The sequence below is a fragment of the Scyliorhinus canicula genome, chromosome 2 (genome assembly GCF_902713615.1).
Source record: "Scyliorhinus canicula chromosome 2, sScyCan1.1, whole genome shotgun sequence".
NCBI classification, from domain to species: Eukaryota; Metazoa; Chordata; class Chondrichthyes; order Carcharhiniformes; family Scyliorhinidae; genus Scyliorhinus; species Scyliorhinus canicula.
In genome coordinates, this window is record NC_052147.1 from 116,227,062 (window position 1) to 116,245,796 (window position 18,735).

An 18,735-nucleotide genomic window follows, 5' to 3' on the forward strand; every position below is an offset into this window, starting at 1 on the left:
GAAGGAACTGAGGGCACTATTGCTAAGTTTGCAGATCTTACAAAAATTTGCAGAGGGACAGGGAGAATTGAGGAAGCAGGCTGGCTGCAGAAGGATTTGGATAGGCTAGGAGAGTGGGCAAAGACGTGGCAGATGTAATACAATGTTGAAAAATGTGAGGTTATGCACTTTGCAAGGAAGAATGGAGGCATAGACTGTTCTAAATGGGGAACTGCTTTGGAAATCAGAAGCACAAAGGGACTTGGGAGTCCTTGTTCAAGATTCTCTTAAGGTTAACGTGCAGGTTCAGTCGGCAGTTCGGAAGGCAAATGCAATGTTAGCTTCATGTTGAGAGGGCTAGAATACAAGAGCAGGGATGTGGCTGCGATCAGACCTCATAATAATCTTTATTATTGTCACAAGTAAGCTTACATTAACATTACAATGAAGTTACTGTCAAAATCCCCTAGTCCCCACCCTCTTGCACCTGTTTGGGTACACTGAGAGAGAATCGAGATGTCCAATTCACGTAATAAGCACGTATTTTGGGACTTGTGGGAGGAAACCAGAGCACCCGGAGGAAACCCATGCAGGCACTAGGAGAACGTGCAGACTCTGCACAGACAGTGACACAAGCCAGGAGTCGAACCGAGTCCCTGGCGCTGTGAAGCAATAGTGCTAACCATTGTGCTACTGTGCCACCCATTTGTAGTATTGCGAGCAGGTTTGGGCCCCGTATCTAAGGAATATTAACATACAGAATGGCTTGTGCATATCATTACATCCCCTTTCCTTTAGATTTGAACAAAAATACAATATACATCATTTCAACCAATTATCATATGTATGATATGCATAGCATAACAATGCAGATTATTTACAGTCGCAGTGTCCACTATAGATTCAGTCTGTCTGCTTCTTTCAATGTCTCGTAAGCTTCTGTTGATTTGCCGAATCTGCTTGACATTCTAGTGGCTCTGAAGATGCCTCTGTTGGAACTGCATTGCTCTGTGCGTCTTCAAATTGTACTCTTGATTCTTATTCAGATTGCATTAGTTTGGATAGACCGAAGTTTTCACTCACATCATCGGCTGATAGTGAAGTAACAGGCTGCTGAATTTTTAACAAAGCTCTTCTGTTCCTCCGGAGTACCTGTCCTTGCTCTGTGATGACTGTATGGGACTTTGGATCTATCTTCATAGAACATAGAACAGTACAGCACAGAACAGGCCCTTCGGCCCTCAATGTTGTGCCGAGCCATGATCACCCTACTTAAACCCACGTATCCACCCTATAGCCGTAACCCAACAACCCCCCCCCCCCCCCCCCCCCCCCCTACCCTTACTTTTATTAGGACACTACGGGCAATTTAGCATGGCCAATCCACCTAACCCGCACATCTTTGGACTGTGGGAGGAAACCGGAGCACCCGGAGGAAACCCACGCACACAGGGGGAGGACGTACAGACTCCACACAGACAGTGACCCAGCCGGGAATCGAACCTGGGACCCTGGAGCTGTGAAGCATTTATGCTACCCACCATGTATCACCATCGCACACTTTGACCAGCCATCAGGATCCTCCACCTGTATGATATCGTTGTGTTCTAAACGTTGTCGAGACCTGGTTGACCTGTCATAGTATCCGTCTGCCTCCTCTTTTTTGACTACAGTTGATTTATTTTGTGACTTTCTTGTTGATTTGAAAGACTTGGCAACGTTGTTCCTATCTTCCTGTTCATCAGTAATTGTGATGGTGACAAACCATTGCTCAAAGGTGATGCTCGATAACTGAGCAATGCCAGATTTGGATCATTCTGGCTGCCCACTGATTTCTGAAGTAATTGTTTTACTATTTACACACCTTTCTCTGCCTTTCCATTTGACTGGATATAAAGGACTGGATGTGACATGGCTTCTGCGCAAATTCCTTCCATTCCTGACAACTGAAATGTGGACCAGTGTCACTCATGACCACCTGTGGAATGCCATGACAAGCAAAGATAGCTTTAGTATGCATTATAACATACCTGGCTGATGAGCTGGATAACTGTGCCACTTCAAGAAAATCGGAAAAGTAATCTACGACCAGTAAATACTCTTTACCTTTGAGATAAATTAAGTCTTTCCCTACTTTCTGCTGTGGAAGTGTCACTATGTCGCCCATCTGCATTGATTCTTTCATTTATCTATGTTGGAATTTTTGACACATAGAACAGTACAGCACAGTACAGGTCCTTCAGCCCACGATGTTGTGCCAACCATTTATCCTAATCTAAGATCAACCTAACCTACACCCCTTCAATTTACTGCTGTCCATGTGCCTGTCTAAGAGTCGCTTAAATGTCCCTAATGACTCTGACTCCAGCACCTCTGCTGGCAGTGCATTCCACACACCCACCACTCTCTGTAAAGAACCTACCTCTGACATCTCCCATATACCTTCCTCCAATCACCTTAAAATTATGTCTCCTCGTGACAGCCATTTTCACCCTGAGGAAAAGTCTCTGGCTATCCATTCTATCCATGCCTCTCATCACATTGTACACCTCTATCAAGTCACCTCTCTGCCTTCTTCGCTCCAGTGAGAAAAGCCCTAGCTTCCTCGACCTTTCTTCATAAGACATGCCCTCCAGTCCAGGCAACATCCTGGTAAATCTCCTCTGTACCCTCTCCAAAGCATCCACATCCTTCCTATAATGGGGCGACCAAAACTGGACACAATATTCCAAGTGTGGTCTAACTAGAGTTTTATAAAGCTTCGGCAAAACCTCGCGGCTCTTTAACTCAATCCTCCTGTTAATGAAAGCCAGCACACCATACGCCTTCTTATCAACCTGGGTGGCAACTTTGAGGGATCTATGTACGTGGACCCCAAGATCCCTCTGTTCCTCCACACTTCCAAGAATCCTGCCTTTAACCCTGTATTCAGCATTCAAATTCGACCTTCCAAAATGAATCACTTCACATTTATCAAGGTTAAACTCCATCTGCCGCTTCTCAGCCCAGCTCTGCATCCTGTCAATGTCCTGTTTTAACCTGCAACAACCCTCAATACTATCTACAACTCCCCCAACCTTCGTGTCATTGGCAAACTTACTAACCTACCCTTCCACTTCCTCATCCAAATCATTTATAAAAACCACAAAGAGCAGAGGTCCCAAAACAGATCCTTGCTGGACACCACTGGTCACCGACCTCCAGGCGGAATACTTTCCATGCACTACCACTCGCTGTCTTCTTTCGGCCAGTCAATTCTGTACCCAGACAGCTATATTTGCCTGTATCCCATGCCCCCTAACTTTCTGAATGAGCCTACCATGGGGGACCTTATCAAATGCCTTCCTGAAATCCATATACACCACGTCCACTGCCCGACCTTCGTCAATGGGTCCCGTCACATCCTCAAAGAATTCAATGAGGCTTGTGAGGCATGACCTGCCCCTCACAAAGCCATGCTGACTATCTTTAATCAAACTGTTTTTCTAAATAATCATAAATCCTATTTCTCAGAATCCTTTCCAATATTTTGCTCACCACAGATATAAGACTGATGGGCCTGTAATTCCCAGGGATTTCCCTATTCCCTTTCTTGAATAGGGGAACAACATTCACCTCCCTCCAATCATCAGGTACTACTCCAGTGGAGAGTGAGGATGCAAAGATCATCGCCAACGGCGCAGCAATCTCCTACCTCGCTTCCCATAGTAACCTTGGCTGTATCCCGTCAGGCCCAGGGGACTTATCTATTCTGATGCTTTTCAAATTTCCAGCACATCCTCCTTCTTGATAGCAACCTGTTCAAGTCTATTAACCTGGTTCACACTGTTCTTATGGGCACCAAGGTCCCTCTCTCTAGTGAATACTGAAGCAAAGTATTCATTTAGGGCCTCCCCATCTCTTCAGACTCCAGGCACAAGTTCCCTCCACTATCCCTGATCGGCCGTACTCTCACTCTGATCATCCTCTTATTTCTCACATAAGTGTAGAACGCCTTGGGGTTTTCCCTAATCCTTCCTGCCAGGGCTTTTTCATGCCCCCTTCTAGCTCTCCTCAGTCCATTTTTGAGTTCCTTCCTGGCTACCTTGTAACCTTGTAGAGCCGAGTCAGATCCTTGCTGCCTCAACCTTACGTAAGCTTTCTCTTGACTAGAAGCTCCACTTCTCTGGTCATCCAAGGCTCCTTCACCTTACCATTCCTTCCTCGTCTCAGTGGGACAAAACAATTCAGCACTCGCAGCAAGTGCTCCCTAAACAATCCCCACATTACTATTGTGCATTTTCCCAAGAACAATTGTTCCCACTTTATGCTCCTCAGCTCCTGTCTAATAGCAGTATAATTTCCCCTCCCTCAGTTAAATACCTTCCCATACTGTATGTTCCTATCCCTCTCCATGACTATGGTAAAGGTCAAGGAGTTATGGTCACTGTCACCGAAATGCTCTCCCACCGAGACATCTGACACCTGGCCTGGTTTATTGCCGAGCACCAAGTCCAATATGGCCTCCGCCTTAGTCGGCCCATCTACATATTGAGTCGGGAATCCTTCCTGTACACACCTGACAAAATCTGCTCCATCCAAACCATTTGCACTAAGGAGGTTCCAGTCAATATTAAGGAAGTTGAAGTCACCCATGACAACAACTCTGTTACTTCTGCACTTTTCCAAGATCTGCCGCCGCCCAATCTGTTCCTCTATCTCTCTCTGCTGCTATTGGGGGGTCTATAGGAAACTCCCAATAAAGTGACTGCTCCTTTCTTGTTTTTGACTTCCACCCATATTGACTCAGTAGACAAACCCTCCTCAACTACCTCCTTTTCTGCAGCTGTGGTGCACTCCCTAATTAACAGTGCCCCCCCCCTCCTCTTTTACCTCCCTTCCTATTCTTCTGAAAACATCTAAACCCCGGAACATCTAACAACCATTCCTGTCCCAGTGAAATCCATGTTTCCGTAATGGCCACAGCATCGTAGTTCCAAGTACAGATCCATGCTCTAAGTTCATCTCCCTTATTCCTGACACTCCTTGCATTGAAACAGACACACTTTAACCCATTCCACTGAGTGCAACTTTGCCCTATCAACTGTCTGTCCTTCCTCACAGACTCGCTACATACTATTTCTGCCTGTTCAACAGCTACCCTATTCTCTGATCCATAGCTCTGGTTCACAGCCCCCTGCCAAACTGGTTTAAACCCTCCCGAAGAGCTCTAACAAACCTCCCACCCAGGATATTGGTGCCCCTCCAGTTTAGGTGCAATCCGTCCTTCATGTACAGGTCCCACCTTCCCCAGAAGATATCCCAATGATCCAAATATCTGAGGTCTTCCCTCCTGCACCAGCACTGTAGCTTCTTGTTCAGCTGCACTTGCTCTCTGTTCCTTGCCTCACTTGCACGTGGCGCCGGTAGCAATCCTGAGATCACTACTCTGCTTGTCCTGCTCTTTAGCTTCCAACCTAACTCCCTCAAATCACTTTTTAGATCCTCATCCCTTTTCTTAGCGATGTCATTGGTGCCTATGTGCACCACAGCTTCTGGTTGCTCACTCTCCCCATTAAGAATCCTGTAGACTCGATCCGAGTCTCTATTACACCCTATGCCTCCCGGATGATCCAAAGTTGCTCCAGCTCCAGTTTCCTAACACTGTTTCTGAGGAGCTGGAGTTGGGTGCACTTCCCGCAGGTATAGTCAGCGGGGACCACCGGTGGTATCCCTCACCACCCACATCCTACAGGAGGAGCATGCAACTGCCCTAGCCTCCATCCCCTCTTACCTTACAGAATACAGCTGCACTGTGGACCAACTGGAACTCCACCCTCTGACACTGCTTCCAGTCAGCTGTACTCTCTGTAAACTCCCGGCTCCCTTCACGCTCTTTGAGGAAATGTAGGAAATGAAATGAAAGGAGCACCTTACTCCCTCCTCACCTAACTCCCTCGGTCACCAAACTCTCACTGTAGCACTCAAAAGCACCCAAATTCAGCACTCCCTCAGTCACCAAACTCTCATTGTAGCACTCAAATGCACCTAAATTCAGCACAGTGCAAACAAAGTCAGCACTGTAGCTGGCTCACCTTTGTACTGTGACTCTAGCCTCTGAAAACTGGCCTAATCCAATTAACTAATTAACATGTTGCACATTCCTCTACCATCTTTTCAATAGCCTTGTTGATCCCTGGCCAATATACTATGTCTCGTGTTCTCCTTGTACACTTTTCAATTCTGAGGTGGCCCTCATGAATTTTTTGTAAAATTTTGGCTCTGAGACTGTGGTATTATTATTCTTTGTTGCCTCAGTAGGACTGCATTGGTTACACTTAATTCTGCTCTGAAGCTGTGGTACTTTGAACATGACACTTTTGGCCATCCCTCGTTGAGATTCTTGATTACCATCTGCAGAACTTCATCCTTTTTGGTTTCTGCCACTATTAGTTTCGATTTTTCATCAGACACCAGTCGTGTCTCTGTTATAAGATTGACATGCACTTGCACATCATCTTCAATATGATTGTCTTCCAGCTGTAATAATAATTTTTATTGTCACAAGCAGGCATACGTTAACATTGCAATGAAGTTACTGCGAAAAGCCTCTAGTCGCCACATTCCGCACATCCCGTACTGTTCGGGTACACAGAGAATTCAGAATGTCCAAATTACCTAACAGCACTTCTTTCGGGACTTGTGGGAGGAAACTGGAGTAAACCCATGCAGACACTGGGAGAACGTGCAGACTCCACACAGACAGTGACCCAAGCAGGAATCAAACCTGGGACCCTGGAGCTGTGGAAAAAATAGTGCTAGCCACTGTGCTACTGTCCTGCCCAAAGCTCTTGATAGAGCATCTGCAACTACAATGTGCTTGCCGAGAGTGTAAATTAGATCAAAACTATACTGCTAGAGCTTCATCATTCTCTGCATGTGTGGTGGCATCTCACTTCAGTTTTTTTTTGATAATGACTACCAGTGGTCTGTGATCTGTTTCGACCAGAAAAGTTGGTAGCCCATACACATAGCTACGAAACTTTTCCAAGCCATTAACTAGTCCAAGACGTTACTCCTCAATTTGAGCTTATCAACACTCACAAGTCAGTCATGGACCTAGACGCATAAGCAACTGGCTTCCAATCCTCTCCAACTTCCTGCTGTAACATAACTGCACCTAACCCATCCTTGGACGCATCAGTCGAGATTTTTGTTTTCTTAGTCGGGTCAAAAAATACTAGTAGTTAAGCTGTTATCAAAGCTGTCTTCAGAGTAAACCATCCTTGCTCATGCTTATCTCTCATTCAAAAGTATTAATCTTCTTGATAACTTCTCTCAGACATGGGGCGGCATTCTCCCCTACCCGGCTTGACGGAGGGGAGTGGCGCCAACCACTCAGGGGTCGCGCCTCCCCAAAGGTGGGGAATTCTCCCCACCTTTGGGGGCCAGCCCCGCGCCGGAGAGGTTGCCACTAGAAGACCGGCGCAAAAAACCGGCGCCCCCGGCAGCGGGGCTGGCCGAAAGGCTTTCGCCGGTCCGCGCATGCGCCGGCAGTGACGTCAGCGTCAGCAGGCCGCTGATGTCACTGCCGGCGCATGTGCGATGTGGGGTTCTCTTCGGCTTCCACCATGGCGAAGGCCGTGGCAGACGCGGAGGAAAAGAGTGCACCCAGGGCACTGGCCCGGAGTCTGAGCGGGGGGCCCCGATCGCGGGCCAGGCCACCGTGGGGGCACCCCCCCCCCCGGGGTTCGATCGCCCCCCCCCCCCCCCCCCCCCCCCCCCCCAGGACCCCGGGGGCCTGCTCGCGCCGCAGATCCTGCCGTTCCAGAGGTGGTTTAAACCACGGCGGCGGGAGAGGCCTCCCAGTGGCGGGACTTCGGCCCATCCGGGCCGGAGAATCACCGCAGGGGCCTCTCCGATCGGAGTGGCGAGATTCCTGCCCCCGCCACTTCCCGGGTGGCGGAGAATCTCTGCCACGGCGGGGGTGGGATTTTGGGCGGCCCCAGGCGATTCTCCGACCCTGCTGGGGGTCGGAGAATTTCGCCCATGTTGTCTTGGCTGACAAATTCAGAATAAATTTGTCTCTAAAGTTGATCATTGCTAATATCCGCAGAACTCCTTTCTTGTCTGGCAGTTGTGGCATATTCATTATTGCCTTTATTTTCATTTGATCGGGTTGTACACCTTGATCGGACAACTTGTCCCCGAGAAACGTGATTTCTTTAACGCAAATTGACACTTGGCTTTGTTCAACCGTAGTCCATACTTCATAATACTCTGTAGTACTTTGATGAATTGATCCTTGTGTTCTTCCTTCGTAGAACCCCATACTATTATACCATCAACATACACACAAACTCCTTTAATACCTTCCACAGTGTGCCCCATTACCCTGTGAAAGATTTCAGATGTGGGTATTATCTCCAAAGGTATTTGAAGAAAACCGAAGCGTCCAAATTGAGTGTTAAACATGCAATACTTTGTACTCTCTTCATCCAATTTGAGTTGCCGAAAACCCTGCGATGCATCCAGTTTACTGAAGCACGTCGCACCTGCCATTCTGCTGGTTATTTCGTCACCTTTTGGTGTTGGATAGTGTTCTGGCTTGATGTTGGCATTGAGGATCCATGCATATTCCTCAATCGTTATTGCACTTCTTAACACACACCATAGAATTTACCAATCTGTTGATTCTTCGATTTTCCTAATGACCCCCAGATTAGTAATTTTATCCAAGTTCAGCTTTCAACCGATCCCTTAATTGGTGCTGGTACTCTCCTAAGAGTATGTATTACGGGTTTCGCATTATCCTTTAGTTGAATTCGGTAAGTAAATGGCAAGACACCAAAACCTTGGAAAATCTCTGGAAATGCTTGTACGATAGGACTGAGAGAGGAGGGGAAAAGGAGGGTAACAACAAATGGGGGAGTGGAGGGAAAGGGAGGGCACCTGTAAATAGCGGATTATTACCAATTATACAGTGAAGGGCCCAGGAACGGACCCTGAAATAAAGAATGGTGGGGGGGGAGAGAAACCAAGTTAACACGTACATTGTAATCAACACAGTTATCCTTACCGTTTAGTGTATAATATGCAAACATTTCAACATAAACATTTTTTTTTTAAATGCCAAATTTTTATTTATAAATGTTAAGACTCTGCTTTGTAAACTGTTTTATTCCCCTTCTCTCTCTCTCTCGTTGAAAATTTTGGATGTCCTATCTTGAGATGAGGAATGCTGCACAGGGGTAATTGCAAGATGTTCCCTGAAGACTCAGTTATGCCGCTTGCTATGATACTCTTTTTAGAGTTGACTATTTAAAGGACAGTGCTTTTGTAAGCCATATATTTGTTAGCCTTTTGTTGAAGAAAGTTTATGCATGAGTAACACAAAACCAGTTGTTGTTGATAAATGACTAATTTACGATCAAGTATGTTCTTGTTGAGAGGACTTAGTGATATCATGTAAGAGCAAGATGCACGAAAAGTGGCACCCGATTGGGTCTATGTTTTTGATTCCCTTTGCCTGTCTTTTCTGGGGGTTTTGATGGACACACGCCTGCTGGAGGGGTTAGAGAACTGTTCCTCAACGGAGTCACATTGAAAACGTCGTCAAAGAAGCCCACCTTGAAATATGTTCTTGTTGAAGAAATACTACAAATTCTGTGTGTTATTAAAGCAACTATGTGTAACTTGGGTGAATGACATTACACTCAGTAATGTATCAACAGAGGCTAATTAATGCATTTACCTTTTTTTGCAGTCAAAAGAGCTAGAGAAACTTATTCTTGAAATGAAGAAAGATGAAAATAAGGTAAGCAAATGTTGGAAATAAACTGGAACTTTTCTGTCATGTAATAAAGATGTTTTTGAAACTCCCACTGATAGCTTTCAAAGTTAGAAGGTAAATAGACACTTTGTTCAGCAAGTGTACCCAGTCACCAGTTGAGCTGTATAGATTTGAATATCCACGGTTCATTTACAGTAATATTAATGACCCCAAATAGATGTTATATAAGAACAGTGAACTGGACAATCCAATATTGCTGCATGGCAAGCAGCAAAATAATCATAAGCTTAGTCAAACCGTAACATACCAAAATTAATTGGTTCCATTTGTACACAAAATACCCAGACATTTGCTCGGGATCTAAATCTGTGTGATAAGATTTTTTTTCTCTGCCAAATTCTCTTCCAACTCTTCTGTGTATTAATTGGCCTCTATTTTCACTGAATTTGGAATGGTTAATCAGCTCGCCACCTCTGTGGCAGTGCTGGTACAATCCCTCACTGAGGTCACAAATTACATCCTTTTACTGTGACCATGGTGCCTTAACCATCTTCTTTTTAAAAAATAAATAAATTTCAGGTTAGCACTGCTGCCTCATGGCACTGAGGACCCAGGTTCGATCCCAGCTTTGGGTCACTGACTGTGTGGATTTTGCACATTCTCCCTGTGTCTACGTGGGCTCACCCCCGCAACCCAAAGATAATAATTTAATAATCTTTATTGTCACAAGTAGGCTTACATTAACACTGCAATGAAGTTACTGTGAAAAGCCCGTAGTCGCCACATTCCGGCACCTGTTCGGGTACACCGAGGGAGAATTCAGAATATCCAAATTAGTTAACAGCATGTCTTTCGGGACTTGTGGGAGGAAACCAGAGCACCCGAATGAAACACACGCAGGCACATGGAGAACGTGCAGATAGTGACCCAAACCGGGAATTGAACCTGGACCCTGGCGTTTTGAAGCCATAGTGCTGACCACTATGCTACCATGCTGTGCAGAGTAGGTGAATTGGCCAAGCAAAAATACCCCTTAATTGGGAAAGAAATAATTGGGTACTCTAAATTTATTAAAGAAAAAAAATTAAAATAAAATAAATTTTGTGTGCCCAATTCTTTTTTTCCAATTAAGGGGCAATTTAGAGTGACCAATCCACCTACCCTGCACATAATTTTGGATTGTGGGGGCCAGACCCATCCAGCCAAAGGTTTGATTTGTACTTTCCATCTTATAACTCAAATGTTCTGAATGCATCCACAGATTAAAGCTTTCTTGTTATGTAGTAAGTACCGTTCTGCTTACTTGGTCGCCGTGAAGCTTGAACCAGTGCAAGCGGTGCATATTGTACAGGAGGTGCTGGAAGCTGCTGAAAGAGCTGAGGATGAACTCATACCAAAGATCTGTAGGGACTGGCTGAAGTCACACCAGCTTAAGACTTTACCACATAAAGCCCGCAGCAAATGATGAAGTGAAGGGAACGTTAGGGCAAAACAGAATCGTAATTACTACCTCAAGAAAATTTGCCATGAAATATTATTTGAATCAACAAAAAGAAGAGAATGAAGTCCCAAAAAATTGTTTATTCAATTATGGGTATGGCATCATATTTTTTGTTTTGTTACCTGATGGAAATCTTTGTTTTATTGTTTGTATTTTAAGAAGTGATTGTTGGACCCCCCCCCCCCCCCCCCAAACCAGCTGCTTGGAATGTGGCACTGTAAAAACTGGTTCATTGTTAGCAAAGCTTTAGAAAAGTGTAGGTTACTGGCTCTAGCATTGTCAGGGGTGTGATCTCATTCAGATGTAACCTACCTGGATTATCAGTTGGGGTCAAGTTAATGTCCTGCAGTTGGTGGTTGTTAAGTCTGAACTCTGGTTGGTCCAACTTACCCCATGACACTGACTTAATAAGATCACCTTCACAGAAAACCTGAAGTTGCCGTGACCAAACTGATTGTGAATTGATCAATTTCCAAAGCAGTTTCCACTGAGCACGAGGTGCAAAAACAGGTTCCAAATTCCATTGTTGAATTTCACTTTTGGGCTGTGAGCACTATCTCCTCCAAGTTGTTAAGCAAAGGTTCATAAACTTCAGTATCACAGTCAGCCAAGTGTTTCACTGGTATTCTTTAAATTATGAAATTGGTCATTATTCCGATTGCTGTCGGTCAGCAACTTTGTGAATCCTACGTACTGACCTATCTAGATATGATCAAGTAAAAGCAATGTTTTCTCCCCTGTTTTTATCATTTTTCTCCCCCCATTTCTTTTCTCTCTTTTGACTCTTCACTGTGTACAGTTCCACGGTACCTGTAGACCTCTGATACCTCACACAGGTGTCCCCAGTGTGTAATCTGTCTTGGTGAATGCCAACCAACCATTCAACTGTGGGGTCGTCATGGCTTCTGCATGACCCTGTTTTCACTATATATTCACACAGCAAAGGAGGAGCCACTGAATGGCAGAACAACCCTGGCTTGTCCCCTCCTTCTCTTCTTCACCCAGCCCACATGGTGCTGAGAAACTAGCTACAGAGCTTCTCCTGCCATCCTGGCTGCAATCAGCTAATTCATCACAAACCTGAATTATTTCTGTTCACACAAAAAGTACCTCTTGTTATCTGTCATCAAATGGATTTGGAGAACAATTTGTTCAAACTAGGAATAATTTGGAGATAAAGAAAACTGTATGATTACGAATTTATTAATTTCAAAATGGTTTGACAGTTTTGAGATCAAATTGAAGTACAATTGAAGTTCCTTTGTAATTTTAAGTATCTAAAATCCTATTTGTGTAGATTCAAGTTCAAATAGGTACATAACTTCTCCATGTCAAAACGTATACATTTTGAAGTACTAAATCCAATGTTCCTATTTGTGACTTCCTGATGAACTTGGATGAATAATGGCACTCTAGCTATTTGCATGACATATTCATGAAATGGTCATCATGCAAAAGCATAAAATCGTACTCCATTTTTCAGGATCTCACCAACTGTCACAACAGATCACCGTGACGGTACAGATTTCTGGCAGCAAAGTCCAAAGACTAGCTGGACAGAGGTGTGCCTTGTTTACCACTTCAAGGAATTGGGAGATAGATGATTTTAGAATTCTTGAGAAGTGTCACCTCAGCACTTTTAACTGTTCAGAACCAATAGTGAGTTTGTTGCTGTGCTTCCGATGCCAGGTGTACTGACTTTACATGTTAGTGGTGACATTTTGTAAAAGTGTACCATCATACTTTCATGGAGTGTTTCAACAGCAGTATACTGAACTGAATATCATAATGCCTATTGGTGTTCTGATTAAATACATTGAAAATAAGTTTGTCTCTTTGCACAGATAATTCAACATAAAAATGTTTCAGCCAACTTGAATGAATAGAATAAATCTATGAAAATAGTCTGTACCTTAAGTAGCCAGAATCAAAACCTGACCTTCTGTATTGATGCAGTGACTATGTAATAGAGGTGCACCCTCTTTTCCCAATGTAATATTTTCCTCTGCTTTCCTAGAGACGCCTTATTTTTTATAATGTGTACAATTAAAACATTTTATATTTGGAAGTTTTAAATTCTAAGGGACTACATTCTGAGTCATCAGTGTAATGAGCTTCACATCGGTCTTGTAAAGTTTGATTTGTAAGAAATGTATATTGGTGACATGACTGGCAATGTTGCATCATGCAGTTACTCATGTATTAACATTCATTAATAGTGTATCCTATATTGTACAATGTATGATATCGTTTGTAAATATTAGAATTCACAAATGCGATAATGTCCCAGGGCTGTACATTTGATTAATAATGCTATTATAAATTGTAATATTGATTATTTTGTTTAGATAAAAGTCCATGTTTATTGTATTTGGAGTTGGACAGGGCTGCAATCACAATTAAATGTCCAAAATATTATCAGGACTAAACAGAAATCTAATTCTACTTATGGAAATAAATCTAGGATATTAATAAGTGGCACAGTGAAATGCTGCCATATGCGTGGCTGCTTTTCCACAGGGGAAGTTGTAACTTTTGCTGATGTGCGAAACTACTTTAAAACCAATCTTTTTGAAAAGTTGCAGAACACTGCACACTTTTTCCACATTACTGTGCAGTGAGGTTCTTTATTTAATGGAATAGACATAGAATTTACAGTGCAGAAGGAGGCCATTCGGCCCATCGTGTCTGCACCAGCCCTGGGAAAGAGCACCCCACACCTTCGCCCATACCCATAACCCAGCAACCCCACCCAATCCCTTTGGATACTAAGGGCAATTTAGCATGGCCAATTAACCTAACCTGCACATCTTTGGACTGTGGGAGGAAACCAGAGCTCCCAGAGGAAACCCACGCAGACATGAAAAGAACATGCAGACTCCGCACAGATAGTGACCCAAGCCAGGAATTGAACCTGGGATCCGGGAGCTGTGAAGCGACAGTGCTAACCACTGCGCTACCATTGCCTAGCCCTCCTAGTTTTCATCAGGAAATGTATTGCCTGTCACAAGAAGCAGAGCTTTGCAACAAATCTGTAATTAGAAAAAAGAAATTGAGAAAATTGAACATAATAAGAAACCCCCCATAAAGGACTAGAGATTTTTAGGTTAGAAATAAATTAAACTAAATGCATATGATTAAACAATTCTGTGTGTATGGGGGAAGCTTGACACAGTCATACTATTTGTATCCTTGGTCATGAGGTTTAACTCCGCTTATTCATAAAGCTCTTTGGAAACTAATTCACTCAATTAATTTTAATAGTTTTGGGAATGTAGTTACTTCTGACATTGAGTTATTAAGTATACATTGAAATTGAGTTGAATTGATCTGGCAGAAATGTTGTTATTATTACAAGGTTATATTATTTTTATGAAAATATAGTTTCCTGTTTTAGATCTGTAATGATTAAATTATTGACGCGCGCCTGATCACCAGGTTCCACTGCAGTTTCAGCTGACTTTGCTTCTTAATGAATTTACTGCTGAAAGCATGCAAGTGAAGACGAAGGCCGGAATTTTCTGGTTCCGCCGAAGTTCCAGGATATTTAAATGGTTCGCCATGTCCTCCGCGGGGGAACCTGTTATGGTGAGGCCGGAAAGTCCTGGACAATGCTCCATTCTTTGCAGTGTTTCTAGAACTGTAGTATTTGAAGGACATTTAATTGTGTTTATTGGGCAGCACGTGGCGCAGTGGTTAGCACTGGGACTGCAGTGGTTAGCACTGGGACTGCGGTGCTGAGGACCCGGGTTCGAATCCTGGCCCTAGGTCACTGTCCGTCTGGAGTTGCACATTCTCCCCGTGTCTGCGTGTGTTTCACCCCCACAACCCAAAGATGTGCAGATTAGACGTAGACATAGAACATACAGAAGGAGGCCATTCGGTCCATCGAGTCTGCACCGACCCACTTCCACCCTATCCCCATAATCCAATAACCCCTCCTAACCTTTTTGGTCACTAAGGGCAATTTATCATGGTCAGTCCACCTAACCTGCATGTCTTTGGACTGTGGGAGGAAACTGGAGCACCCTGATGAAACCCACGCAGACACGGGGAGAATGTGCAGACTTCGCACAGACAGTGACCCAGCAGGGAATCGAACCTGGGACCCTGGCGCTGTGAAACCACAATGCTATCCACTTGTGCTACTGTGCTTCCCTAGGTGGATTGGCCACGGTAAATTGCCCCTTAATTGGGAAAAAAAAATGAATTGAGAACTCTAAATTTATTTTAAAAGTTGTGTTTATTTAGAAATAACAGAAAATAAAATGTGAAAAATTACTAGGATTTCATTGCTGAGCAGATTAAACAAAAATATACTTTTCGCATTTCCTACTGGCCTCTAATTTCCTTCCTAACTACAAAAAGAGTTCTTTTAGTGGCACTGACTTCACTGATTCTATGTGGAAACAGCTGACTGGTTAGCTTTGCTCCCACTGTAGAAAATTGAGTCCGTCACAATTTAGACATTTTGAGAACTAACATGTTGAACATTTTTGATGTGAGGAACCTTCATGGATTATGTTTTTAGTGCCAAAAATGGCAGGTGTGTAACTCGAAGGTAAAGGTTCAATTGAGCTGTGTAAGGATTGAGATAGTGCACTTATGTACATTTATATGACATTTATACTGTTGCTGAAATAGTCTATTTCGTGCTTTGTCCATACAGGAGTCTAGTTTTAAAATCTGGACAACAGTCTCTATTTGCTTTTGTCTACATGGTTTTAATAAATAGGGCTACCATAATTGTTGGAAGATCAAATTGTATCGCAGCTCTTGCCCAAGCAATCCAAAATAAACTGACTTCCACATTAAAGTTGTAGCTGCAGAGTGCTATTTAAAAGGGAGATGAATTGGTGGAGTGAAGGATGGGGGTGGAAATGTAGTGCAGAAGGGGACAGAAGTAAACGGGGTCTTTAGGGACTTTTACGAGGGATTGTACCGGTTGGAACCTCCGAGGGGGAGAGAGGGGTTGGAGAGTTTCATGAACAGGCTATGTTTCCCAAGGGTTCATGAGAGGCTGGTAGAGGGGCTGGGGGCGCCGATAGAGTTGGAGGAGCTAGTCAGGGGGATCGGACAAATGCACTCGGGTAAGGCCCCGGGGCCGGACGGGTTCCCGGCGGAATTTTACAAAAAATATGCGGACCTGGTGGGTCCCCTGTTGATGCGAACTTTCAATGAGGCATGGGAGGGGGGGGGGGGGGGGGCTTTGCCCCCGATGATGTCGCGGGCACTGATCTCTTTGATCCTAAAATGGGATAAGGACCCCTTGCAGTGCGGATCATATAGGCCTATCTCGCTCCTTAATGTAGACGCTAAGTTACTGGCGAAGATCCTGGCTACCAGGATAGAGGATTGTGTACCAGAGGTAATTCATGAAGATCAGACAGGATTTGTCAAGGGACGGCAGCTCAACACGAATGTGCGGAGACTGCTCAATGTTATCATGATGCCGGCAGTGGAAGGGGAGGCGGAGATAGTGGTGGCGCTGGACGCAGAGAAAGCGTTTGATAGAGTTGAGTGGGGGTACCTGTGGGAGGTGCTGGAGAGGTTTGGATTTGGGGAGGGATTCATCAAATGGGTGAGGCTGCTTTACGCGGCTCCGATGGCGAGTGTAGTCACAAATGGAAGGAGATCGGAGTACTTTAGGCTCTATCGTGGGACCAGGCAGGGGTGTCCCCTGTCCCCCCTGCTCTTTGCACTGGCGATTGAACCGCTGGCCATGGCGTTGAGGGAGTCAGGGAAATGGAGGGGTCTGGTGCGGGGTGGGGAGGAGCACCGGGTATCGCTGTATGCGGACGACCTGCTGTTATATGTGGCGGACCCAGAGGGGGGAATGCCGGGGGTGATGGAGCTGTTAGCGGAATTTGGGGGCTTTTCGGGATATAAGCTAAATTTAGGAAAGAGCGAGGTATTTGTAGTGCACCCGGTAGAGCAAGAGGAGGGAATTGGGAGGCTCCCTTTCAGGAGGGCAGTGAAGAGTCTCAGGTACCTAGGGGTGCAGGTGGCCAGGAGTTAGGGGGCTCTCCATAAGCTTAACTTCACCAGACTAGTGAAACAGATGGAGGAGGAATTTAAAAGGTGGGACATGGTGCCGCTATCGCTGGCGGGCAGAGTGCAATCCGTCAAAATGATGGTTCTCCCGAGGTTCTTATTCCTCTTCCAGTGCTTGCCAATCTTTATCCCTAGGGCCTTTTTTAAAAGGGTGACCAGCAGCATCATGGGATTTGTTTGGGCGCATGGCACCCCGAGGGTGAAGAGGGTCTTCTTGGAGCGGGGTAGAGATGGGGGGGCTGGCGTTGCCCAACTCTCGGGGTACTACTGGGCGGCCAACGTGTCGATGGTGCGTAAGTGGGTGATGGAGGGGGAGGGGGCAGCATGGAAACGGATGGAGAGAGCGTCCTGTGGGGATACAAGCCTGGGGGCCCTGGTAACGGCGCCGTTGCCGCTCCCTCCCATGAGGTATACCACGTGTCCGGTGGCGGCGGCTACCCTCAAGATTTGGGGTCAGTGGAGGCGACATAGGGGAGAAGTGGGGGGCTCGATGGAGGCTCTGTTAAGGGTGAACCATAGGTTCGTCCCGGTGAACATGGATGGGGGATTTCAGGGATGGTACAGAGCGGGCATTAGACAGCTGAGGGACCTGTTTATCGACGGAAGGTTTGCGAGCCTGGGGGAGTTGGAGGAGAAATTTGGGCTCCCTCCGGGAAACATGTTTAGATATCTGCAGGTAAAGGCATTTGCTAGACGGCAGGTGGAGGGGTTCCCTGCGCTCCCTCAAGGGGGTGAGTGACAGGGTGCTTTCGGGGTTCTGGGTCGGGGAGGGCAAGATATCCGATATCTACAAGGTTATGCAGGAGGTGGAAGAGGCGTCAGTAGAGGAGCTGAAAACGAAGTGGGAGGGGGAACTGGGGGAACAGATCGAAGACGGGACATGGGCTGATGCCCTGGAGAGGGTAAATTCTTCCTCCTCGTGTGCGCGGCTTAGCCTCATTCAATCCAACGTGCTGCATAGGGCCCACATGACTGGGTCGAGGATGAGTAGGTTCTTTGGGGGTGAAGATAGGTGTGTCAGGTACTCGGGAGTCCAGCGAACCATGCCCATATGTTCTGGGCATGCCCGGCACTGGAGGAGTTCTGGAAGGGGGTGGCGAGGACGGTGTCAAGGGTGGTGGGATCCAGGGTCAAGCCAGGATGGGGACTCGCGATCTTTGGGGTTGGGGTAGAGTCGGGAGTGCAGGAGGCGAAAGAGGCCGGTTTGCTGGCCTTTGCGTCCCTAGTAGCCCGGCGAAGGATTTTGCTACAATGGAAGGATGCAAGGCCCCCAAGTGTGGAGACCTGGATCAATGACATGGCGGGCTTCATTAAGCTTGAGAAGGTTAAATTCGCCCTGAGAGGATCGGTGCAAGGGTTGTTTAAGCGGTGGCAACCTTTCCTCGACTTTCTGGCTCAACGATAGGGTACTGGGACAGTAGCAGCAGCA

At 45.6% G+C, this 18,735-nt stretch overlaps 1 protein-coding gene across 1 annotated transcript in view; it reads left to right on the plus strand.

Annotated features, from left to right (window-relative positions):
- The window catches only part of zfyve26 (zinc finger, FYVE domain containing 26), a 112,122-nt gene extending 98,591 nt beyond the window's left edge, over nt 1-13,531 (plus strand). Inside the window, 2 exon segments of the mRNA XM_038785575.1 lie at nt 9,725-9,775; nt 11,013-13,531. Coding sequence (XP_038641503.1) covers nt 9,725-9,775; nt 11,013-11,216 — 255 coding nt within the window. The 3' untranslated portion in view covers nt 11,217-13,531.
- The last annotated feature ends 5,204 nt before the right edge of the window (nt 13,532-18,735 follow it).